This window comes from Pezoporus wallicus, unplaced genomic scaffold (assembly GCF_028554395.1).
Source record: "Pezoporus wallicus isolate ANWC-B61680 ecotype Strahan unplaced genomic scaffold, APGP_CSIRO_Pwel_v1 contig_708, whole genome shotgun sequence".
Lineage (NCBI taxonomy): Eukaryota > Metazoa > Chordata > Aves > Psittaciformes > Psittacidae > Pezoporus > Pezoporus wallicus.
Genome location: NW_026642310.1, coordinates 61,209 through 85,167, shown reverse-complemented (window position 1 = coordinate 85,167; position 23,959 = coordinate 61,209). Strand labels below are relative to the sequence as shown.

Below are 23,959 nucleotides of genomic sequence, written 5' to 3'. Positions count from 1 at the left end.
GGCAGATTCCGCGTTAAGCCCCTTTCGAGCACCGCAGCGTCACCAAGAGCGAGACTTGGCAAATTATAGTCGTTGACTGACCAGTACGGCAACAGCTTTGGCAGCAAGTTTGGGTAGCTCACTTCTAACCTTCATGTCAAAACGCTTTCAGAAAACCACCACCACCACCATGCCGTTACTGCTGGCTGCTCCGGCTGGCGGCAGCGGGGAGCCGGCTGAAGCCTCGCTAGCAGACTCCCCGTCAGCCCGCTCCGCTCGCTGCTAACTTGAAGGCAAAGTGGCAACAATTGCATAGTGCACACTCCAGACCAACACCCGAAACAACAGCAGCCCGTGCCCTCCCGCTCCACACCGCCCCGGCTGCCAGCTCGCAAGGCCGCGGCACCTTCCCACTGCTGGGGCAGTCGGGCCGGTGGGAGAGTGCGGGCAAGCGGTTCGGGCAGGCACGGCGGCAGAGGGGGAGATAGGCGGGGGACCGGAGGACAGTGTGTGTGCAGAGAGGGGAGGGCCCGGCCTAATGGTCGGCAGATTAACGGTTAGAGCGTTTAAACTGAGCGGCCCGGAGGACCCCGCCGGCCGCCCCCCTGCCGCCGCGAGGAGGCCAGCGCGGCCCGGCGCTGGCAGGAGGCAGGGAAAGCCGCTAGAGCCGCAGCAGCAGCGGCATCAAGATGGAGGCCAGCAACGCCCAGACCACGGCCGCAGGCCGGCCGGCGCTATCCGCCTGCACGGGGAAACCGGGCTCGGAGCCCGCATTGTCCTCCGCGTCGTCCCTCCCCTTCTGGCTCGGCTCCTCCTCGTAGTCTTCGTCGTAGTACTCCTCCAGGCCGCCGTCCGAGCCGCCGCTGCTGCCTGCGCCGTTGCCGCCCGTGTCCGCGCCGAAGCAGAGGCGGGCCATGTTCTCCTTGACCGACTCACAGATGGGCCGCTCCAGCCCGTCGCAGACGCAGTCGTTGAGCAGCACGGCTTTAGGCACGGCCAGCATGTCCTCGATAACGGCACGGCACTCGGGCGTGCAGCGCAGCCCATTGAACAGCTTCCCGCAGTAGGTCATGTAGCGGTTGAGCGCGAGGCTGCAGCGGCTGTCCCAGTCACAGCGCCGCCGCGCCTCTGTGCAGCCCATGACGCCGGGGCCGGGACCAGGGCCCCCAGCAGAAGGGCTGCTTGTGCGGGGCAGGCACGGCTCGATGGCGCGCTTGGTGGCGCGACAGTTTTCGTCCTGCGCGCAGTCGCAGTCCTCCAGCGCCGGGCCGCGCCGGGTGTGGTTGAGCTGGATGAGGGCCGCGATGCAATGGCTGGGGCACCGCCGCCTGGAGGAGGCCGAGGCGCCTGCAGCGCCCGCCGGCCCGGCCCCGCCGCCCGCCGGCGGCTGCTGCAGAAGCACTGGGGCGCACGCCTCGGCGTACTGGTTGTAAGCGTAGCTGCACTCGGGCTCCCCCTGACACTGCAGCACCGCCTGCCAGCAGATCAGCCGCCGGCCCTGCACCAGCGAGCCCCGCGGCGGGCACACGGCGCCCAGCGCCGCTGCCAGCCACAGCCAGGCGGCCGGCCGCGGCCAGCGGCGCCCGCCGCCGCCTCCGTGCTGAGCGGACGAACGGGCCACCATAGCTGGCGGCGGCTGCTGCCGCGGGCGAGAGGGGCAGAGGCGCTGGGTGGCGACGACGACGACGAGGAGGAGGCGGAGGAGGAGAAGGAGCTGCCGCCCGTAGAAAAGTTTGCAAAACTCCCGCCGGCCTTGTGCATGAGGTCTCCTCGCATCAATCCATTCGCGCCGGCTCCGGGGCCCTGCAGTCCCCGGAAGCTGAAACCGGCGGGGCCGCGGTACGAAGCAGGCGGCCGGGGCCGTCCCGTGCTCTTCACCCGCTGCTCCCGGCTCTGCTCTGCGGCGGCAAAGGCGCCCGGAGGAGGTGGGGGAAATCAGTGCAAACTGGGGCTCGGAGGAGAGCGGCTCCGAAGTGCGCTCAGGGACTTGCAAGCTGCGCCGAGAGAGCTCATGGTGCTGTCCTGCTCCTCATGCAGTTCCGTTTCTCTCTCTTTTTTTTTTTCCTTTTTTTTTTGCACAAAATAAATGCCCAGCTGCTGCCGCTGCTGTTGTTGTTGCTGCTGCCTTCTCGGGAGCTTTTAACTCTCCGCTCGCAGCATCTCTGCACATGCCAGCTGCTCCGATCCCATTCACAGTCCCGGCTCCGCTTGCTCCCTCTCGGTAACGGGTTGCACTTTCGGGTGGCGGGAAGAAGAAATTTCCCCGCTAGCAAAAAGATAGCACGGGGGAAGGAGAAAAGGCAACCTTCGGGGTTTCTTTCTCTCTGGGCGACTGATGCTGCTTCTGTTGTCAACAAGCCCTGCAAGCTGCTCTGCGGATCCGTCTGTGGATCCTTTTTGGTTTGCAAGGCTTTAAATACAAAAGTGCCCTCCGAGCAGCAGCAACGTGCTCTGATTAGGCCTCATTATGCATGCATGGAAAAGCAAACAAACAAAAAAAATTAGCAACGCTTCTTTTACACATCCCCCCCAGCCTGCGTTCTCTCGCTCTCTTTCTCCTTTTCTCCACTTTTTTCTCCCTTCGCTCGGCCCCCTTTCCCTGCCCCGCCACTTGCCATTGGCCCAGCCTGTTGTTGAAACTTTTTTTTTCTCCCCCCTCCACTCTACGATCTGTAGGAGAGAGGGGAGGAGAGAGGGGGGCTGAAGGGCAGCTCACATTCAAAGCTTGAAAGGAAAGGCTTAAGGAGAGTGACAGCCCCCCGAGGAGCCCCTCCTCCCGTTAAGGCGGCGCGGCGGCCGAAGGCGCGCAGCAGAGACAGGGACCCGCGCTCCGGGGGTGGCTGCGCTGCGGCGGGGTTCCCCGGGGCACCGTGCCGCGGAGGCAGAAGAGCAGGCGGCGGGTATCTGAGTGTCGCCTTTAAACTGCTCCTTCTCCTTGCAGCAAGGGGAAAAATGGTCTCTAGGCTCAGCGATGCCTGTGCCTAAACTTCCCACTGATTCAAGTAAGGGCAGAGCTGCTTCCCGAAAGGTAGGGAGGATCAGGCTCAAAAGGGACCGATTTTTTTTTCTTTTTTTTTTTTTTTAATCTAAACAGACCTCCTGTTTTCAGGGTATTAGTACACTCAGGGAGAGCAAAGCTGTCTCTGCTAGTGGTGTCCTGCGAACGTGTAAGTACCGCTTCTCAGTGCCTCCAGTATTGCAACTTTTTTTCCACTCACCACAACCCCTACCGATTTTTAATTCATTGAGCTGCTCGCCCGAAGTTTTCTGCACGGGTTTGGGACACTGACCTACGGGGATGCCTGCAGACAGAAATACAGTATAGTTCTTTGATACTTTGTTAAGACTTCCGGACTAGTAAAAGGTGGTTTAAATAGGTGAAAGGGTGTAATGTGTAGTCCTCGCGGATCTCCTGCCTTCCTGTTAAACTCCTCGCTTTGCTTCGCTTGTAAGGAAGCAGACACAAAAATATAAATATTAAGGCACAACGACAGGAGCACAACAAAGTAAGTAATAGTGCAGTTACCCATTGCCTTTCGTTTCAGTGCTACCTTAATTCCAGAGAAACATCGTCTCCAACCACAAGGGGCATGGGTATCTGCTGCCTGTCAAAACTGGCGCTTTTTTTCATCCTGAGACTATCAACCCCATCTGTCCCAAAAATTAAGACTAAATCTATTTTCCAGAAACTCTGGGATCTTGGGATCCTGTGCAGTGTGGACTGATGTCTGTCTGGAAGTGCGTGGAATGGCCATGTGGTGTGGCTGGGAGTCAGTATGATTGATGTGTTGAGAAGCATTCACAAGGATTTCTCCCATTGTCATCAATTTTACAAGCTGCTAGTGTTTCTCCTTCAGTACAGTTTTGCCTCTTCTGGTGCAAAAATTATGTTTGCTTGTGTTTTTAAATCCATGAAAACTGCATTCAGAAACCCTGCGTTCATCTACCTTGCTTAGAGCTGTTTCTTTCAGTTCCTGTTTAATAATGTTATTAAAAATGATAGATGCAATTCAGGCAGGGTGCAGTAAACACACACTGCCATCTACACCAGGCTCACTCATGTATTACTTTGCAGCCCTATTCCCTGACAATAACACTGTTACTGGTGGAAGTTGGCTAGTTTGGGATGAATAAGTTGGAGGTCACATTGTAGAGACTGTACAAAGTGCTGCCACACTGCCTGATTGCTGGGGAAAGCAGTCTGCCTTGGTGCAGCTGGAGAAAAGGGGCCCTGGAAGCTGGGATGTTCCAGGTGTAGAGAGTCTGAGAGAGGGAGCTGCAGGATAGTGCCTTGGCGTGGGACAAGGGCCTTCTGAGATTCTCCAGCTTGGGACAGCAGGAATGGCTGGCTATCTGTCCCAGGGGAGCTGCTTTCTGTGGACAGCTGAGGGATGAGCTCTGCCCCCTCCCAGTTCCTACGTTCATCTGCAAAAGCCGTCCAGCTCGGCTGTCCGTTCTGGAGCAGAAAGCAGGCTGTTTATTTTGTGAGTAATGGCAGCAGCTGAACTTCGGACCTCCCAGGAGGGGGAGTAGAGGAGCCTTGACTGCGGCCTTGCATCCTTGACGCGGATGGGGAGAGGCACCCCTGGTGCTGCCTAAGCAGGAGGAGGATCCGTGCGTGGTCCCACTAGTGCTGACAGGCTTCCCTGGCTGCGAAGTGTTGATTTTGCCTGCTGCTCGGAAAGGCAGGGCATGGCATGAAGCATTGCATCATCAGTAGGCAGAGCTTTTCACATACACCTCTCAGTTAAAGAAAAATAAGTAATAATGGAAATGTTGACTTTAAAGTTTTGAACTTGTATCTATCTTTGGCATCATACAACTGACAAAAATTGTAACAGAAAACAGCTGCGCTCTTCACTTACCACAACTTTTAGCCATGCAGCGTATGATCATTTACATCCAGAATTATATATTCTTCGTTAATAAGTTAACTTCTTAAAATGGACTAGTATGTCTTTATTTAATGAGCATTCAGATTCTGTCTCTGTTTTTGATGGCCATTTTGATTAAGGACTGTGGGGTTCGTGATGCTCTACTGGAGGAAGGAAATCTTTTGTGCAACTAAACCTAGAGAAATAATTCTCTGGCCCCTCTTCTATGATATAAGTTTTCTAACAACAGAAATGGTAATGTCAAATTCAGCTTTTCAGTTTTCAGAGTTGTTCTAAAAGTACTGAGGAAAACAACTCTTGTTCTTTTTCATAAAGCACCATATCATCAGAGGTTGTAGTGATAGGACAAGAGGTAATGGGTTCAAACTTAGATAGGGTAAGTTCAGGTTAGATGTAAGGAAGAAGTTCTTTACTGTGTGGGTGGTGAGGCAGTTGAACGGGTTGCCCGACGAAGTTGTGAGTGCTCCATCCCTGACAGTCCTCAAGGCCTGTCAAGGGGTGGATGGAATCTTGGGTGACATGGTCTAGTATGAGACATCCCTACCCATGGCAGGGGGGTTGGAACTAGGTGATCTTAAGGTCTTTTCCAGTCCTACCCATTCTGTGATTCTATGATTCTATATAGGAAAATATATTTCAAGACTAGACAGTAAAATAAGGTCTGATTTCCCACATTCGCTGTATTTTCTGTTCTCCATCCTTTCCTGTATTAATAATTAATTTAGGTCTTTACATCAGCTCCCCAAATTATTATAGAGTAGAAGTCTTCCATCACTAGGGGCCATTTTAGCAGCCAGAAAAGCCAGCATGTATATGATCTGGATTTATTGGAAAGACTAAGGGGTACCCTTTTGTTTAATTCTGATGTCTTTTCCACATTTTTATTTCACACTGTTTCCTCATAGATCTCCTTTCCAATTTGTGTTTTCTTTAGTTCTTTGATCTATTTTACAATGAGAGTGTTTAGAAAATTGGAAAATCAGATAGACACAAAACCAGTTGACCTTAAAATGTAACAGTTCATATTCAGAAGTAATTAAAAATACAGGGCCTATACATGTGGTTAATTCCTCACAAATTATTTCTAAGCACATTTCTTTTATTTTTATTTTTTATTATATTTTTCTACATTTCAAGAGGTTTACAGCTGCTATTAAAATTGTCTGGCAGGAGTCCTGTGAATTAATTAGCTGATAAAATTTCAATTTGTGCATCCAGTTGTATCTTAGTTGTATCTTATGGGCCTGATGGAGATATGCAGTGAGAGAGCACTTTTTCTTGAAGAAGGAATTGAATTCTTTACTAGTAGAGGACTCCACCTGTCAGTGAAAGGTAGCTTCCTACCAAACTCTGCCAGTAGTTCTCAGAACCTTGACGTTATGGTGCATGGAAGACATGGGAAGCAGTAGAAGTCCTACTCATACACCAGTATTCATCCCATAGAAATGGGCCAGTAAGGTGTCACTTACAGTAGCCTGTGCAAAAAACTGAATATGGACATGTGCATACTGCTGAGTTCTTGGATTTTATGTACCCTCAGAGACCCATAAATAATAATTTCTGCACTCTAAAGTTATAAAAGAAAAACCTTGTGATTTACCAGATTCCCAGCACAAAGTGGGGGTGGGGAATGGGGAATGAATATAATGCTTTCCCAAGTGGTGTCTGTTTCAATAGAGAAGTGCAAGTGAAGGCATCTAAATTAGGTTCTAGCTCCACATCTGGAGTAGTTTATCTTTTTATTGACTGCAGGGCTGTTTGGGAGATTGATGTCTTAAGTTAGCTACCTAAACTAGGTATGAATACTCCCCAGAATGAGCGGGGCTTTCCAGTGTGAGCATCCCTCCTCTCTCTTGCTTTAGTCAGAAAGAAAAATCGCAGACAGGGAGGATAGTAAGTAATTTTATTGATCGACGGTCACCTCACTGAGTTGAAGCTTGTAGCTGATGGGACTACTGCACTTCATGCTGTACAATCAGTTAGACATTGTTATGTTTGCTATACATTTTTAACGTTATCTTTGCCAGTGTAAAATCTTGTGAACGTTACTGTGGGTATTCAACACCTGGCCTTCAGACCAATTATTTTGAATTGATTTACCTATATGTAGTTCAGGATTGATTCCTTCTGGAAAAGGTTTCACATACCTGCTTGCTACACATATCAGCCTGGGGCTCTGGTTGACACCCTGTGATACTTTATAGCTTTTTTCCACTCAACGCATGCTGCAGACCACCAGCATGGTATGTGTCTAGCATAGCTCTTGAGACTGTGTTGCATGCTGTGGGGTGTGATTTGGGAATGTGTGGGTGAGCAAAGCATGTTGATGTAGCATTGAAAGACTCTGTGGGGCTGTGCAGAATCAACTGTTTTTACTCTGGAGAGTGCTATGCGTGGAAGTGCTGCTTGGTTGCCGCCCAGAAAACAGCCTTGGAATGAACTAACATGTATGCTGGATGGAACTGAAGTGACTTAAGCCATGAGCAACTGACTGTACTTCAATCTCAGAGGTGTTACGGGAGCAGAGAATAAATGAAAGTGCAGGTAGCCTTCTCCTGTTACAGCAAGGGGCCTGTTTGGAAAAGTTGGAGTCAGGATATCATTAGTAATTTTTTAATATTAATGACTTGGGATGTGCAAATGCAGTGGTGTGACAGTTTACTGCACTCATAGAATCACTGCATGGTTTCAGCTGGAAGGGACCTTTTAACTCTAGTCCATCCCTCCTTCAATGAGCAGGGATACCTTCAACAAGATCATGTTGCTCAAAGCCTCATCCAACCTGACCTTGAATATTTCCAGGGATGGGCCATCTACCACCTCCCTAGGCAGCCTGTTTCACCACTTTCTTAAAAATAAAAAGAAAGTATTCCTTATATCTAGTCTGCATCTCCCCTTTTAGTTTAAAACCATTACCCCTTGTGCTATCTCTACAGGCCCTACTAAAACATTCTGTCCCCATCTTTCTTATAAGCCCTCTTGAAGTACTGAAAGACCATGGCTATGTTTCACCAGAGCCTTCTCTTCTCCAGATTGAACAAGCCAAACTCTCTCAGCCTATCTTCGTAGGAGAAGTTTTGCATCTCTCTGATCATTTTTGTGTCTGACCTCTGGATCTGCTCCAATAGGTCTATGTCTTTCCCTTTATGAGGACTCCAGAGCTGAATGGTGGAGCATTAATGAGAGTGGAGCAGAGGGGAAGAATCACCTCCTTTGACCTGCTGGCAATACTTGATGCAGCCCAGGATGCGGTTGGCCTTCTGGGCTATGAGCACATTTTTCCATCTCCTGTCCAACTTTTCATGTATCAATATCCCAAAGTCCTTCCCTGTAGGTCTGCACTTAATCCCTTCATCCCTCAGCCTTTATTAATACTGGGGGTCACGCTGACCTGGGTGCAGGACCTTGTACTTGCTGTGTTGAACCTCATGAGATTTGCACAGGCCCACCTCTCAACCCTGTCCAAGTACCTCTGGATCCCTTCCTTCAGCCATCTCAACTGCACCACTCAACTTTGTGTCATCTGCAAACTTGCTGATGGCACAGTCAAACCCACTATGTCGTTGATGAGGATATTAAACAGTACTGGTCTCAGTACTGACCACTGCAGGACACTGCTTGTCACTGATCTCCATCTGGAAATTGAGACATTTACCACTACCCTGTGGATGTGACCATTACGCCAATTCCTTATACAGAGGGTAGTTCAACCACCGAATCAGAATCTCTCAAATTTAGAGAGAAAGATGTTGTAGGGGACTGTACATCTGTCCATACAGATGACATCCATAGCTCTTCCCTTGTCCAGTGATTAGTCATGCCATCACAGAAGGCTAGTAGGTTGGTCAGGCAGGACTTGTGCTTTATGAGGCAATGCTGGCTGTTTTGAATAACCTCCCTGTGCTCCATGTGACTTAGCATTGCTCCTAGCAGGATCTGTCCCGTGATCTTCCCAGGTATAGAGGTGAGGATGACAGGTTGGTAGTTCCTAGGATCTTCCTTTCTACCCTTTGTAAAAATGGGTGTAGTGGTTCCCTTTTTCCAGTCTTTGGGGATTTCATGTGACTGCCATGACTTTTTGCATATGATGGAGGGTGGATTGGCAGCTACATCAGTCAATTTCCTCAGGACTCTGAGCTGGATCTCATCAGATCCCACAAACTTATGTATGTTCAGGCTCCTCAGGTGGTCATGAACCTGATCTTCTCTTACAGTGGGAATGACTTTGCTCCCCCAGTCCCTGCCTTGAGATCTATCTATTTGAGAGGATACATAAACTTGCCTTAAATATATTTTTAATTCAGAGTCTTCTTTTTATTTTTTAATAGACCTTTTCCATTTATAATATTTGCTTAGACTGAGTAGCATAGTTGTAAAGTTGGAGATTGTTATTTATATATGAAATAGTAAGTATCAGTGAGAGTACTTACTCAGTGCATCCAGTACAGTAAACATGGAAATATTGTGCAATACTTTGCTGGACTTTTGCTGTTTTGAACTCTGTTCCAATCTAAACTACAAATTAGACCACACATGCTATTAAAACAAATCTAAGAAGAGAGTAGAACTCCAACCCTTTTTTGGTCCTAACAAAGGCAAAAGTAATTATGAAAGCAACGCATTTCTGATCACCTGTTAAGCCAGTTAGATAAAGGCTTTAAATGACCGTGTTCTACAAAAATAAATGTAAGCCACACACGCTGTTACTATGTCAAACAAATTTAAACCATCACAGTATTACAGAAGTTATCTTTTGGACATGTCAATGTATACACACACAAAAGCAGTTAGATGTTTTCTGTTTGGTATCTGGTTTTGGTTTGTTGATTTTTATTTTTTTTTTTTTTCAGATTTTTCAAATGTTTGCAACCAGATATTATCTGAAGCAGGTAATAAGTTTGTATTGCTTTTTCTGGATGTGCTTCTTTAAAATTTGTATAATCAAAAATTACAATAAATAGGAAATTCTGAGTTTCTTTTGTGAGCAGCATGCAGAAATGAGTAAGGAGATTGGGGTAAGGAGAGTTCCACTCTATATTGTCTGAAGGATTAAAATAAAGAGTAACTGTTGCATTTTTGTGGTTTCAGATTATACCAGCACAAATGTAAGATGTGCTCTGGAAGGGTAACACCTAATTTGATGTCCTACCCCCAAACTAATTTTCTGTATTAGAATCTGGAGATGGCTGGAGTGAAACATGCAATTCAAAAGCATATCCCTAATCTGTTCAATTTAATAGGTATCCTTGATGTATCCTGTGGTATTTGCCTAAGACCTTGTTTACACACTAAAGTAGATATTATTAAAATAAAATTGTTATTCAAAATTATTTTATCAAAGTAATAAAAACCTAATTCAACTTAAATTTGGAGTTAACAAACTGATTTTGGGTGTCTTCCAATAGATCCCTTTAAGCACAGCTGGCTACATATCATGGAAAAATGGTGATGTCTTTATTGAGTTGACCTGCTATAAAAGAGTGTCAGGCTTGTTATTACACCTTCTTAGAAGGGTTTCATTCTTTCATTGTACTAAAACAAAATAAGTATAGACTAAATAGTATGCTAAACAAGAAGTAAGCATGCAAGTACTTCAGACTCCTGACTCAGATTACCAAATTCAAATAAATCTATGTTACTCAGTAAATAAACTAATATAAGTATGCTCAGGCAAGGATTTTTATCTGATGTAACTAGGTTGTTTTAAAAGCAGTTTTAGCTAATCAATGCAACTTTTGTTATGGTCAGCAGCCTAAACCCCTCTAGTTCATTTGTTTGCTTGCTTGAAATACCAGAGGAGAAGAATGAATTAAGATGGATTTTTATATGGAGGGAGATAGCTTGGACAATTAGCAGATTTTATAACAAGAACAGCAGGTACATTCATACAGGTACATGAATCTTTCTTCCTGCACTTCACATAAAACTAAAAGATGTCAAAGCAGTTAGCACAGTTCCACTCCACTCCTCTACTACGCCCTTAGCTGTGGTATCTGAATGCCAGGATGAAAGAAAAATGTCTTTGTGTTTTAAAAGTTTAATTTGCAAAAGTGATGAATGATTCAGTTCCATATTAGGAACACAGTCAGACATTTCCAGACAGCCTGATTTTCAGAATATGTTGAGCACCTAACCCTTGAAAATCAGATTTTCTAGTTTGACATTCAAAAAAGGAATCATTCACAGTCACAGATAGCTTTGAAAGTGTATTTCCTTTCTGCAGCTAACAAAAATTAAGGCTTCAGCAATGATGGAGAAAAGCAGTCAGTCATAAACTTGTCACTGTGCCCATAGTAAACATTAAAGTATTGAGTGGAAGATCTTGGTGACAACACTGCATAATAACTGTGGTTTTCGGGTGAAATAACGTGTTCAGGGCTTTGATACACCAAAATACACTGAGCCACTGGCCGTCCTCAGACATGTTGCAAATGAGTATTTTGTTCTTCCTGGCAAACGATAGTCATTCTCTGTGTGTATCATGGAGGTGAGCTGTATTGTTGTATTTCTGCTTGCCTGAGGGGACTGTTCTTTTCAAAGTTCCCCAAAAGGGATGGATCAGATTAGGGAGGCTGTAAAGATGAGACTAAAGTTGGTGCTTTTGGGAAAGTGGTTAGCGATGGCAGTGCTCTGAAGATTTCCCAAACTCTGGGAACTGAGTTGTACACTGGCATCATGCTGCTTTCCAGAGACAGACTTAATATCCATGGCTGGATAGCCCAAACATGTCCAGAGGCATACAGATATTAGACACTAGAGATGGAAAAAAGGTTTTGGAATGTTCTACATCCTTATTGCAAGATTATACAGTCAGTGTGAGATTAATCATTGTGTTAAATTTTCCGGTGGTTTATTTTGGTTTATTTTAAAATGTCCTAAATGATAGGTTAAGGGGTTTGTACCACTTTATTTAAATAGATTTTTTTGGTTGGAAACATCTCTTATAACTGATGCAAATTTTTACCACCTTTAAATACCATTATGCATAGCTATATTTCATTTTCCCTCCCACCTAATTTTATATCAAGGTTAATTCATATGATATTCATAAAACTAATTATTAGATCAATTATTAGATAATCAGTTATTCATGATACCCATGCTAATTCAGTTCATTATGTTACAGATTAAACTGCTGTTTGTGTAGCACTGTCTAGTTGCTTTTTGATGTGTTAGCATCCAGACTTCAAGTAGAGCTGAAGCAGACTCAGGTTAGGATTTAGCATAACACCATTGCAAATATTCTTGTAAAATCCAGTCAATAGCATTTACATTTGCTTCATTCTGTTCTTCCATCAGTTTTATACCCTCACCCCTCAAATCTATTTAGTACCTGTTTCTTCCTTTTTTTTCAGTCTCTACCCTACTCTGGATATGCTGCTTGTGCTTGTGGGCTAGAAGTAATGTAAAGGCTTAGGAATAGTGAAAAAGATATTTCCTAGATTAAGGTTCTTGTCTTAGGAGAAAAATAGCCTTACTAATTTAACTTTGTCCTTGCCTTCCATGTTTGCAATTTCGTTCCTAATTTAGCTGTAAAAGAAAGAAAGTTCCCTATTCTCTGTTTGCCTCTTTCTTAAGATCCAAGTTGGTTTGTTCCAGCAACAGTCTAACTTTATGAATCACTTGTTTTCATTCTATTTTTTTATATACTTTCATATTAATATTTTTTCATTTCTTCATAATAGAAAGATGCTATACAGATGCTATAGGGATGAGGTTTTGCAGTGCATTTATGGTACATCTTTTGGGATTGCACAATCAATTACACAATTCAAGCTAGTCCTGCTTGAAAACTTCCTATACTACCCTCTTTTCAAAGGATATGTCTATTTCATAGTTGTTTTTAACCAAAGTTTATGAGTTATATAACTGCTTTAGGTGTTTTTTGCAGAAAAATGGGATTGCTAACTGATCACTTGGTTTGGGTTAGCTGGGCCTTGTGACTTCCAACATGTTGTTTCTCCTCAAGCGGAATAAATTCTCATACACTGAGGAGCTTAGCAGTGTGCTCTGGTATGGGTAATCTGATGCTTACTGAAAAGTAGTGCTTTTCCTTAAGGTAAGAGCAAAGCATCATGTATGTGTGTGGGTAGCACCAGTGTCTTACTTTTTTTTTTAACCATTCTTTATTCAACTGCAGAATATTTACCCCTTTGTGATAACATCTTTACACTTTTTTTCCCTATGCCTCTCTTTTTTTGCCTTACATTTTTAGTCTCTCAGGCCCTTTCTTGATTTTCGGTTTTTTTTTTCCCTTTTTCTTTTCTGCTGACACTAATGAAAAATACCAAACAAACAAAACACCAGAAAAAAAAACAACAAAACCCAAAAAAGAAAAAAAAAACAACCTAACAGCTCAACAAAAACACCCAGTCAGAGAAGATGTGCTCTATTTGGCCGTATTTATTGATATTGCTATGGCCTCTCAAAGTTGTCTTTTCCTAACTTTATTAACTGAATTTCTCTTTGCAAAATTATTCGTCAAAGGCAAAACACTATACAAATTCATACTTAAATGTATTTCCATGAGAATGTACTTCAGGATCATTTGGTTGGCCTTTCAGTGGATTTGGGAACCTTCTGGAGACCAGAACTGCCACCAGGTGGAAAATTGCAGCCTAAATGGCATACTACAAATGTTCAAGGCTTACAGCTTGGCTCAGAACAGATAGTTCAGAGCAAGCCATTATTTGAATGAATTCACATAAAGTGCTTAGTGAATTATTAAAGAATGCGACAAAATACAAGTTGCTTGCACATCATTTGAAAATAAAAAATAGGGCAAAAGCTGTCAAACAAAAAGTTTGTTGTGGATGGTTGAGGCAGTATTAGTCTTCTTTTAGGTGGTATGTGACCCTGCTAACCCTGAAGTGTGAGTTAGACTTTGATGTTCAAGGGGATTCAGAGTTAGGCAGGGTTCATCCAGCCTTGGCCAGTAATTTGTGACTGGTGCAAAATCTCCTTTTCAGCCACACCAGGCCTAGTTTGTAACCAACCTTCAGGACTAGATCTAGAAGAATACTCTGAAGATCTGGGCAACAGGTAACAAAACAAGTTTCTTAAATTTTTTTTTTTTTTAATTATGAAAGCAGGAAGGAAAGAAAATGGAGAAGAAACAGTAGAGATAATGATGAAGAGAAATTGCTCTCTTCTCCAGTCTTATCCCTTGTTTTTGGATAAGTAATTAACATATATTGAACTATCACTGTCACCATTATCACATTAGCATTTGCTGTGCTGGACCATTTAGCAAGGAACAAAATACCTTTGTCTTCTACATGCTTTGATTTGACAGCTCAGCGAAAGAAAAAAGTGGTTTTGTTTTTTTTCTTAGAAAACATGATTGCTATAAGGAAAATATCCTGATCATATATGAAAAGTGTCATAATTTTTCTCCACATTTGGCCTTTTAGATTCAGTGTGATCCAAGTAATATTCATGTTTGCAGGATGTCCCTGAATGTGAGAAGTTACATTGGACAGGTCCAGCTATATCATAAATAAATTCATTCTGACTGCACACCTGTAAAGGCAGAGGAGAAATGTAAGTTCCACTTCTTTTAAAACAGTTAGGCCTTTATGGTCGTTGTGGATGAAAATCACTCTCGTACAAATAGCCAGCAAAAAGCCCTAAGTGTCCTCCTCCCAGGACTACAATTTAAATGCTTAAAACTGGGCACATTTAAGGTTGAAGAAGTGTATCTCTATGGTCCATCTATGTCATGAAAGATTTTTATGTGGGACCAGGTCTTTTGTCCCTGAGAAAATCTGATAAAAATAGGCTTAGTTCATGGAACATGCCCTGGAAACAGAACGGAGAAACTCTTCTTCACACTAGCAACATGGTGAAAACCCATTTGCAGTTGTGTCATGGCTGTAAGAAACCCAGGTACCCATTTCGTCAGCAAGCACTGTCCTGCAATTTGGGACAATATTTCCCCAGGAATGTAGAGCCATTTGCCATCTCCCTGCAAGCTTTTTTGGATTTTCTTCCCATGTATAGGACTGGATTATTTTTGTCTGCTATGTTATCTCAGACTGAAGACAGTCTGAGAAAGTTGGGGCTGTTCAGCCTGGAGAAGAGAAGGCTCTGTGGAGACCTCATAGCAGCCTTCCAGTGTCTGAAGGGGCCTATAAGGATGCTCAGGAGGGACTCTTTATTAGGAACTGTGGTGATAGGACAAGGCATAATGGGTTAAAACTTAAACAGGGGAAGTTTAGATTGGATATAAGGAGGAAGTTCCTTATTGTGAGAGTGGTGAAGCACTGGAATGGGTGCCCAAGGACGTTGTGAATGCTCCACCCCTGGCTGTGTTCAAGGCCGGGCTGGACAGAGCCCTGGGTGAGATGGTTTAGTGTGTGGTGTCCCTGTCCATGGCAGGGGGTTTGGAACTAGATGATCTTAAGGTCCTTTCCAACCCTAACTGTTCTATGATTCTATGATCTTAAGATCCTTTCCAACCCTAGCTATTCTTTGATTCTATGATTTTTTTATTGGAACACATTAAAGCTAAATTCATTAAATGACAATTATTAAAACTGCTTTGTATTTGACAAAAATAGAGATGTAGTTTGTTTAGGTTTTTTTTTTTCCAAAAAGTCAAATTATTGAACTGTTGTGTTGTTTTGGAGGGAACAGCGTCCCTCTTTATTCAGCTAAGTGGTAGTGTACAAGGTAATTCATTTAGAAACAGAGTGATTTCCTGTACTTTACTAAATCTTGTCTTGTAAAAGTAGAAAACCAAAAATATAAGAAGTCCTCTATAACATTTAATGCATACAGTGTTTTCTGAACCTTGGAAAGAGCAGTTCTCTTAGTGCTCTCTCATTGCTCTCAACCCTACGTGATTACCTGCTGCTGCTCTCATCAGATGGCTTCTCTGTGGAGTGAGCTAGTCCTGTTTCAAAAACAAATTCTTGGGCTGGATAGGGTCAAGTGGAATAAGTTTTCAGTGACCATATTTTAATTTTGGTTCACTGTAAATCATGTGAAATCATAATGAATTTCATCAGTGAGAATCTTTAATTGACCCCCAGGTCTCCAGTGATTGCGTTGTAGTGTCATAAATCATCCATAATCCACTTCTGAGGACACAGAGAAATCACCCTATGTTTTGTTCTGTTCTGAATGTGTTTCTTTCTAACTTTGTGCTTTGTATAATTATAACAGAATAACATGCTTTGGGCACCTTTCATTTTTTACACTGTAAGAGTCTAATAAACCATTAGGGGTATTTTACAACATGGTGAGTGCTATTTTGCAGTGTTTCATTGCCACAAGTCCACAAGTCACCTTCAGGAATTCCAGATGACACACTGAAGATATTTTTGCAGCTGTTCTATGGGAACTCATGAAAGCCTTGTTCCCTTTAAAGGAAAAAAAAGACCTTTTTATGTGTCGGTCCTTTTGAGAGTCCTCTGTAAAGTCAGAGGAAGAATCAGCTCTGTTACAACTGAGTACTGTGCTATATCCATATGCCTGTGGATAGTTCAAATAGCATCTCTCTTGTAAAATATATTTGCTGTAGCATTGACTGAAGTAAATGCCTTTGAATAGGATACAATATGCTCCAGAATGCTTTGAATGGCTGTTCCCTTAATAAAATGTTGCCTAAAGCAATGCTATCTTCTGACTATTACATGGTGTTTCATGAGTTTACTTTTAAATTGAATTCCCTGCCATCTTTATGTACCGGAGAACATCTTGAAAAAATCAAGCTACAAATAATAACTGTTTTTCTAAAGGTCAAAGAAATTGTAACGGGGCGGGTGTGGGGGGAAAGTCTTTTCTGAAAAGAAATATTCAGGAAGCCCTGAATATTTATATACTGATATCATCTTTAGACCTCCAGGGTGTTTCTGAGTACAGACAGCTACAGTTTTTAATAAAAATGTTTTCCAAACTAAATTTCATTTCTCATTTCAGATATATAAAAAAAAAAGATTAGTTTCCTGACTCATACTTCTTTGTTTGAGTTTTAACAGTTAATGTTTGGTCCTTTTCCAAAACAATTTTCTGTCCATTTTAAAAAAGCTAAGGCTTGGGATATAGAACTGCCAAGGAATGTTTGGAAAAACATATGCTAAAGAGTTGCCTACAAGGTAGTAGGGGAGGACGGATGGTTCATTTGAAATGACCTTTGTTTACATGACAATATTTTAGCATGTATTAGCTGGTGAGATAATGTACGTTCTTTGCTGCTATTTTTAAAGTGCAGTTGGTTTACTGAGTATTAAGTCAGTGTGCAGATGTCTGTGTTTGTCCATCTGCTCTGAGTGCTCTTTTGGCAGTCCTCCATTTTTCATCCCTACCAGGATGCATCAGCATCTACTGTTCTTTTCACAGTGATGAAATATTATCTACCTGTTTAATTGCTGGTCCTGCTCAGGATCAGTCTGTTTACATCTGTGCACTACATGTCTGTGCCATCTTTTCTACAACTGCCCTGAGACATAAAGAGGAATTGCCTCTGCTTGCCATATGGGGAGTACTGAAGGATCAGGAAATTCTTGAAATGAACTATTGCCACAAATAAAATTAATGGATTCTGAGAGTCATCAGAAAGTCTGTGGAGTGCAATGGGAAAGGACACCTTTCTCTTTATAAAGAGTACAAAGTCCAGGTTGAAGGTAAAGGACCAAAGAATATGGACGCCTTGAGTAACGTGTAATACAGAGAGATGCAGGTATAACCTGGGCTTGGCCTTCAGTAACCTTGCAAGGATTGGTAAAGCCATGTAAGACATATGAGACAAGACAGCAGTAAAGTGGTAATGAACATTTCACAGCAACAGCCTCACAGCTCATCTTTCCATATGAGGCTGGTTCTGTTCTGCCTGGAATCAAGATGCTGGATTTGCAAATGGAAGCAGCCACCTGTTTCTGCATGGCTACAGGAGAGCTGCCCCTGTACTCACCTGGGTGGACTGTGCACAGTGGCTTGGTAGCTGGCACAGGAGCTGACTTTGCACAGCCAAAGGTGTATGGCAGCCACCACATGGGTGCAGTTGTTATGGAATGAAGCACTCTATCTGTGTTGGCTGGACAGAGGGCATCCAAAAAGATACAGGTTGTAGGATGTCATAAATTGTGGGGATTCATGAGCTTGAACCTTATCTCACACTGTCAGTTATTGTCTGACTACTTTGTCCATAATAAGTGGCCAGGCAAGATCCCAGAGAAAATGCGGGGCCACAGCAGGACACAGCGGTATCAAATATGCCGTCTCATTGCTGAGGGCTGAATGCAAATGCAGAAGAAGAGACGGTTGCCTTGTGTCTGTAGTTACATAACTATCTTGCCACCTAGTATGGGGTAGTTAGTTGTGACTCCTGAAAACAAAACTATTAATGTCGTAATACTTTACCTTCTCTCTCTCAGACATGACATGAGAGAGAGAAGTAGGAGCAAAGGAGAGGGAGTAACAGGGTTAGTTGTGGCATTCTAGTTGGTACCTATATCCTGTCCAACTTGTCAGCCTTTACTTCCCCAGCCCCTGGCTTCAGAGCTCCTCAGCCACTTTCCTTTTCATTCTTCTCCAATCACCCCAAGATCTGCTGTGCTCTCCTATAGTCTTTCAACTTGCACAGCCTGTGCCACTCTATATTTCTTTGTATACAACACATTCATTAAATAAATGTACCATGCATGTCATGTCAGTGTCTTAATTTCTAGCCCTTGCTCCCTTTCTTTCATAGTCATTCTCCCTTCTTTTGTTGTCATTTATACAGATAAAAATTTCCTCGAGAGAATTCCTGTTGTATTGTTTTCTCTCCGCATGGTCTGTAGCAAAGTGTCAATGATGTAGGATGTGAAAAGGATGCAGGAAAAGAATGACAGGCCGTAATATTAAGTTCTGATTAAATAGATACAGATCACACTCTGAGCAAAGCTGTAATCTGGTGATATCTTAAACAACTATCTCCTGTTCCACATTTTATAGGCTACACCTATGGTTTCTGTACGTTTCCGATCATAAGGCTCTTATAGCTACTGCAAAGCATGGCAGATTGTTTTAACTGTGCAGGCCATTAGTTTTTCATTCTGGCTATCTACTTCAGGTTGAATTTAGAGAAGCTTTAGAGGAAATAAACTATGATGTTTATGTTGAAATTAATTTATTTTCAGTTTACTCTTCAATCCTACAAATGAAACAAGCCTTTGAATTTTGTGCAAAGAGAACATGCTGCCCTCGTGTCAGAATGTGCCTTTTGCTTACTTGTGTTGACTGGGGAAAACATGTCTCAAATATTTGGCCATGTTTTGTTTTGTTTTTAAATAATTCAGGAGAAACTTAAGAATTAAGCAGACACTTCTGCTTTATTCCTTCTCTGCTTAGCATAGCCCACTGCAGACCAGCAGGCACTGGGCACCATTTTTTTGGTCTCAATTTGTTTTTGTGGTCTTTCTTTGTCTCTATTGGTTAGGGAGTTGCAATAAAAAAAGGGCCAGTTTCCTGGTTAAGGTGGATGAGGGCTTCTTAAACAACTGGATTGTTTCTCTGAATCTCCTACTGGACCACCTTTTGAGACAGTCTCTTCTTGTACAGACATTAGCTGCATATTTTCCTGCCCATTCAGGGAACACATCTGCAGACAGGCTTGCAGAATGGCTGGCAGCTCACAGGAGTGAGTGAGGCTGAGTGCAAATTCCCCATACATGCAGTATGCAGTCAGGTTCTAGCTATGCCAGAAAAAATGAACAGTCAGCAAGTTATTTCTTGCAAGTCTGGTGTTCCCTTTTCTTTCTTCATACTCCCGGGCTGTATGACTCTAGCAGAGTTATGGTAAGAGCATTCCTAGGGCAGCCAAGAGGGAGTCAGTACTTGTCCATGGAGTGCAGAGCTTAAGTACATCGTGCCAAATAAAATGGAAGCCCATGTGAGAAATGGGAAGACCAAAAAGAAATAAAGAATACCCATTTGCTTTGATGGGTCAGAGGGTAGTTTGTGTGACAGTGTGGTAACATATATAATATGGACTGGACAAATAGTATTGTGATTGGGAAATCTTGCAACTTCTCATTCCTGAATCTTGAGAGCTTGACTTTCAAGCCTGAACAATCTTTTGACATATGTGTTTGAGAATGTAGAATGAGGCATGTATGGTTTGTGGTGGCCCAGTTTCACTAGCATAAGTTTGGGATTTGCTATTCCTGCCATGTATATTATAGAAAGACTCTTCTAAAATACTTTGTAGCTTTAAAAAACATTTTCAGGAGGCTGTTCCTGTGTCTCTTAGCCTGTTAAGCAGAGTGTCTTGACTGCCATGAGGAAGAGAAAAATTAAAACTAGTACTTTTCTAACAGATCTAAAATAATTCCAGGTCACTTCCATGAATAAAAATTCACTGTTTTAAAGCCTAACATCTCAGACTCTACATTTCAGTAAGCTGGTCTGATGGGAAGCTGCTAAAGTATTTCTGTTTCATTGACCAGGACAATAGATACATCCTTAAAACCAGGACAATTTCATATTTTTCAGAATTAATTTTGCCTGTCTTGGAACTCATGCAACTATAATTTCTGAGGGAATTCTACTTCTTTGGTTGGGGAGGGAGGAAATACTTCCGTGGCAGGTTGGCTTTAAAATATAAATGGTGCTGTTTGAAGCAGCTTAAGAACCAGGAATGCCAGACTGAACTGGGGAGACTGATTAATGGGCAGGTGATGCAATTGCAGCTATGTGATAAATTGCTTGGATATTTCTTTATCAAACGCCCTGCAGTACAGTATGTCACACAATTATCACACACGTACACATAGTCTACATATATATAGGCAGATGTCTTGGGGTAGATCCTCAGCAAGCATAAATTGATTGAGCTCCCCTGAAGTCTCTTTAAGTCCTGGAGCTTTGCCATTTTGTACCAATTAAGGACTTGGCCCCTTTGTCTCCATCTATATTCACTAAGCTGCAGACCAAACTGATGATTATTCGTCTAAGTAAGTGTTGCAAGTTTCTGGCTCTTATTTGCTAATGAAAAAAAAATGTTCTAACATGAAACTGGGCTTAGATCCCAGTTTTCAGTCATACTCTCCATTAAAAGATGAAGGATGTGGCATACATCACCTGAGAAGCATAAATCAAATAGTAATAGCACTGTTGTTTTCCTAAAGAATTCAGGAAAGGACTTAATTGCGTTTACATCTCCTTCTGCATCTAGCCTGATGTCCTGAGTCAGTTGCATTAAGATTGAGAAATCCTTACCACGGATACAATGCACACAACAGTTACAGTCACTGATGTAATACTGGCGCCAGTAAGCTTTATTTTATTTAAAAAAATACTACTCTCCATGTACTTTAAAATAGTATAGACGTAAAATATTTTAAAAAAAACCCAGAAGCTCTGTCTGTGTAATTTGATTCTGAGCCTTAGCAAAGCAGGCAAAGTTCCAAATATTTTTCTCTTCTCAAATTGTTTAAAATATGTTTCCAAGGGTGATTTGGCTGGAGAGGCGACCACTGGGGAATTACAAGCTGAAAAGTTTTATTTTTTGTGAAGATCTGTATTTCTGTGAAGAAACCGCAGCTGCTTTTAGGGCTGGCCAGGAGCCAGGAGTAAGGTATGCTCAAAAAACATTCTCTCAAGTGAAGTCTTATTAATGACACTGAAAGCAAAAACTGTTTTTTCTTAAAACTTAAAAGAAAGACGCTGAGATAAGTCCATTGCAAACAGAATACCTCAGCTAGTACGTGAAGCCTCTTCCCTGTGAAGGTTCCTGCCCGCATTTCCCGTACCTTGCTTCCCACTCACACTGAATTTTTGTACCACTAAAATGAAGGGAGTCATCCTTGAGTAAGTGTTTGCCAGACTGGGGCCTCCCTTTGTACTTGATTAGTGTTTGACATACTCAGTAGGAAATCAGATCAACTAAAGGCATAAGTGATGTATAATTTCGCATTGCCAGGGGAAGTTTAATTTACGAGCTTCTTATACCCATAGCCAAATGTTACTTTTGGCATAAAGAATGTTTACAATGTTGTTGTTTGGACAAATTACAACTATTTTTTCTTCAGGGCCTGGTCCATGCACCCCTGGAAGGCAGAAAAGAGAGTCACTGCTTTCCAAAACGGGGGCACTCTTTCTGCCTGCCTGTGGATGCGTAACAGCCATCTGATGTTTTGGAGGACTTGGTTCTTGGGAAGCCTGTGAGCGACTGATTTGGTGGGCATCTGTGCTATCTCTCTGCATTCCAGGTAGCACCTATACTATTGGTTTCAGTGCTGGGCTAAGACCTTGGCAGAACTAAGTACATCAATCCCACCTGTGTGCTAGGACTCCTTCTCTGTAAGCATCACCTCCCTTCCTGTGCTGGGTGTGTTTTCCTAATGTGCCTGAATGTAGACTGCAGCATGTTACTTCTTGCTCCCATTAAAACACTGCAAATGAGAGCAGTATCCCTTACATGACCAGGGGTACCTTAGCTTGGAGCACATGGTGGTCTCTGACAATTGGCTTCAGAGGAGAACACTCCTGGTCATTCTTCCTTGGAAAAATTCCCATGATTGTGGTCAGGTCTTTTTCATTATAGTCTCATGGTTACTTACCCAGGAGCTGGGAGACAGGAGCATACATCTTCTTGTTAGCTATTTCTCTGGACTCATTACTCTGGCATTCCCATCTGCATGATGGTACAGCTTTGATAGGGAAGCTGGGAATGACCTCTCCAAGAACACCTGGTAGCACAAGTTTTATTTGCAGGTCAGAAGTGCAGGGTTTTCATCCAATGTGGTTTTAGAGACCTGACAGCCCACTGCCTCCTTTCTTGGCTGATTGCTCATGCCAGTATGCCATCATACAAAGAGGGGAACCCACTAGAAATAGCCATGTTATTTCTGAAGTCCCAGTCAGTTTGTGCCTTAGTGTATGGATTCTGTGCTTTTAGACTGGGTAAAAAACGCGCATGTTGAAATGGGACATCTAAGAAGTGTGTGCATGTTTAAGCACCCATTTGCTATCAGCACTTTCAGTGGAGTAGTCTGCTGTTTACCTGCTCAGCCTCTGGGTCTCTTGAGCCTGTCTTTGAAGACAGTCACCTCTTTCTGTTGACCAGAGTGGGAGCTTGTATACTGAATTCTGAGTTATGCAGCAATAATTTGAGGGCATGTGCCTAGATTTTAGAAGTCATTAGACCCTGAATTAGAAGTCCTCTGTCTTCTTCCTGGATCTCTGTCCAAACAAGAGGTGTTTTCGTTTTGCCACCTCTCCATTTACTTCCCCCTTAACCATATAGAAGATAGCTACTTTGTGTGGCATGCACCCCTATGGTGAAGACCGAAGAGTGGATGAGAAGAATTCTAGTTAATCCTGACCAGCATAGCATTTAAGGTAATTTCATGACTGACTTCAGGAGTACTCATGTCCAGCTCCCTTGGGGCCCTAGGAGCAGCTGTGTCATGGAAGCCAGCATCAGGGAACTAGTCTTGCTGTCCATGTTGTGGGGGAGTCAGGATTCAGAGTAGATTCATGCCTTCAACAGACCAGCATTAACTGTAGTCCAGACTATTATCACTGCAGTTTTAATGTTCAGTAAACAATGTGTTATTGCCTGGTAAAAATTGTAGGGATTGTTACATAGACACTGGGCCTCAGGGAAATGGCATATGCAACTATTGCTGTACTTTGATCATAACACCCTAAGGGTCTTGGCATGCACACCAACTTCTGATTATTTTTTACAGCTTTCTTTGCTCTTTTCCTGCATCTAATTCCTTTATGAAAACAAGGCTTAGAAATATTTTTAGCAGGTCATGGAACAGCCATAGTGCCACAATGCAGATCACAGAATGTTTCGAATACGTGACCCATCCTTTGATGAACCCAGGACTACAGCCCACAAGGAAAATCTGAGATTTATCTCTGTTCAGACGCTGAATATTTTTTTCATGTGAAACACTTTTGATTATCCTGAATTTGGTCATTGAATGGCTGTTTTACTTTATTTTTATATTTTTTACTGCAGTTTAGTTTAGTGCTCTTTCATCCTCCATTCATCATTAACTTTTATGATTTGTCTCATAATAATATCTGAGTACTGCCATACTGAGATTGTATGGGTAAAAAAAAAAAAAACCCACAGAAAG

At 43.0% G+C, this 23,959-nt stretch overlaps 1 protein-coding gene across 1 annotated transcript; it reads right to left on the bottom strand.

The window, feature by feature from the left end:
* Positions 1-465: 465 nt before the first annotated feature.
* GAS1 (growth arrest specific 1) lies at positions 466-2,610 on the bottom strand. Its single transcript, XM_057428747.1, has one exon. The coding sequence runs from the start codon at positions 1,601-1,603 to the stop codon at positions 641-643; it is 963 nt and encodes a 320-aa protein (XP_057284730.1). The 5' UTR covers positions 1,604-2,610; the 3' UTR covers positions 466-640.
* Between the last annotated feature and the right edge of the window lie 21,349 nt (positions 2,611-23,959).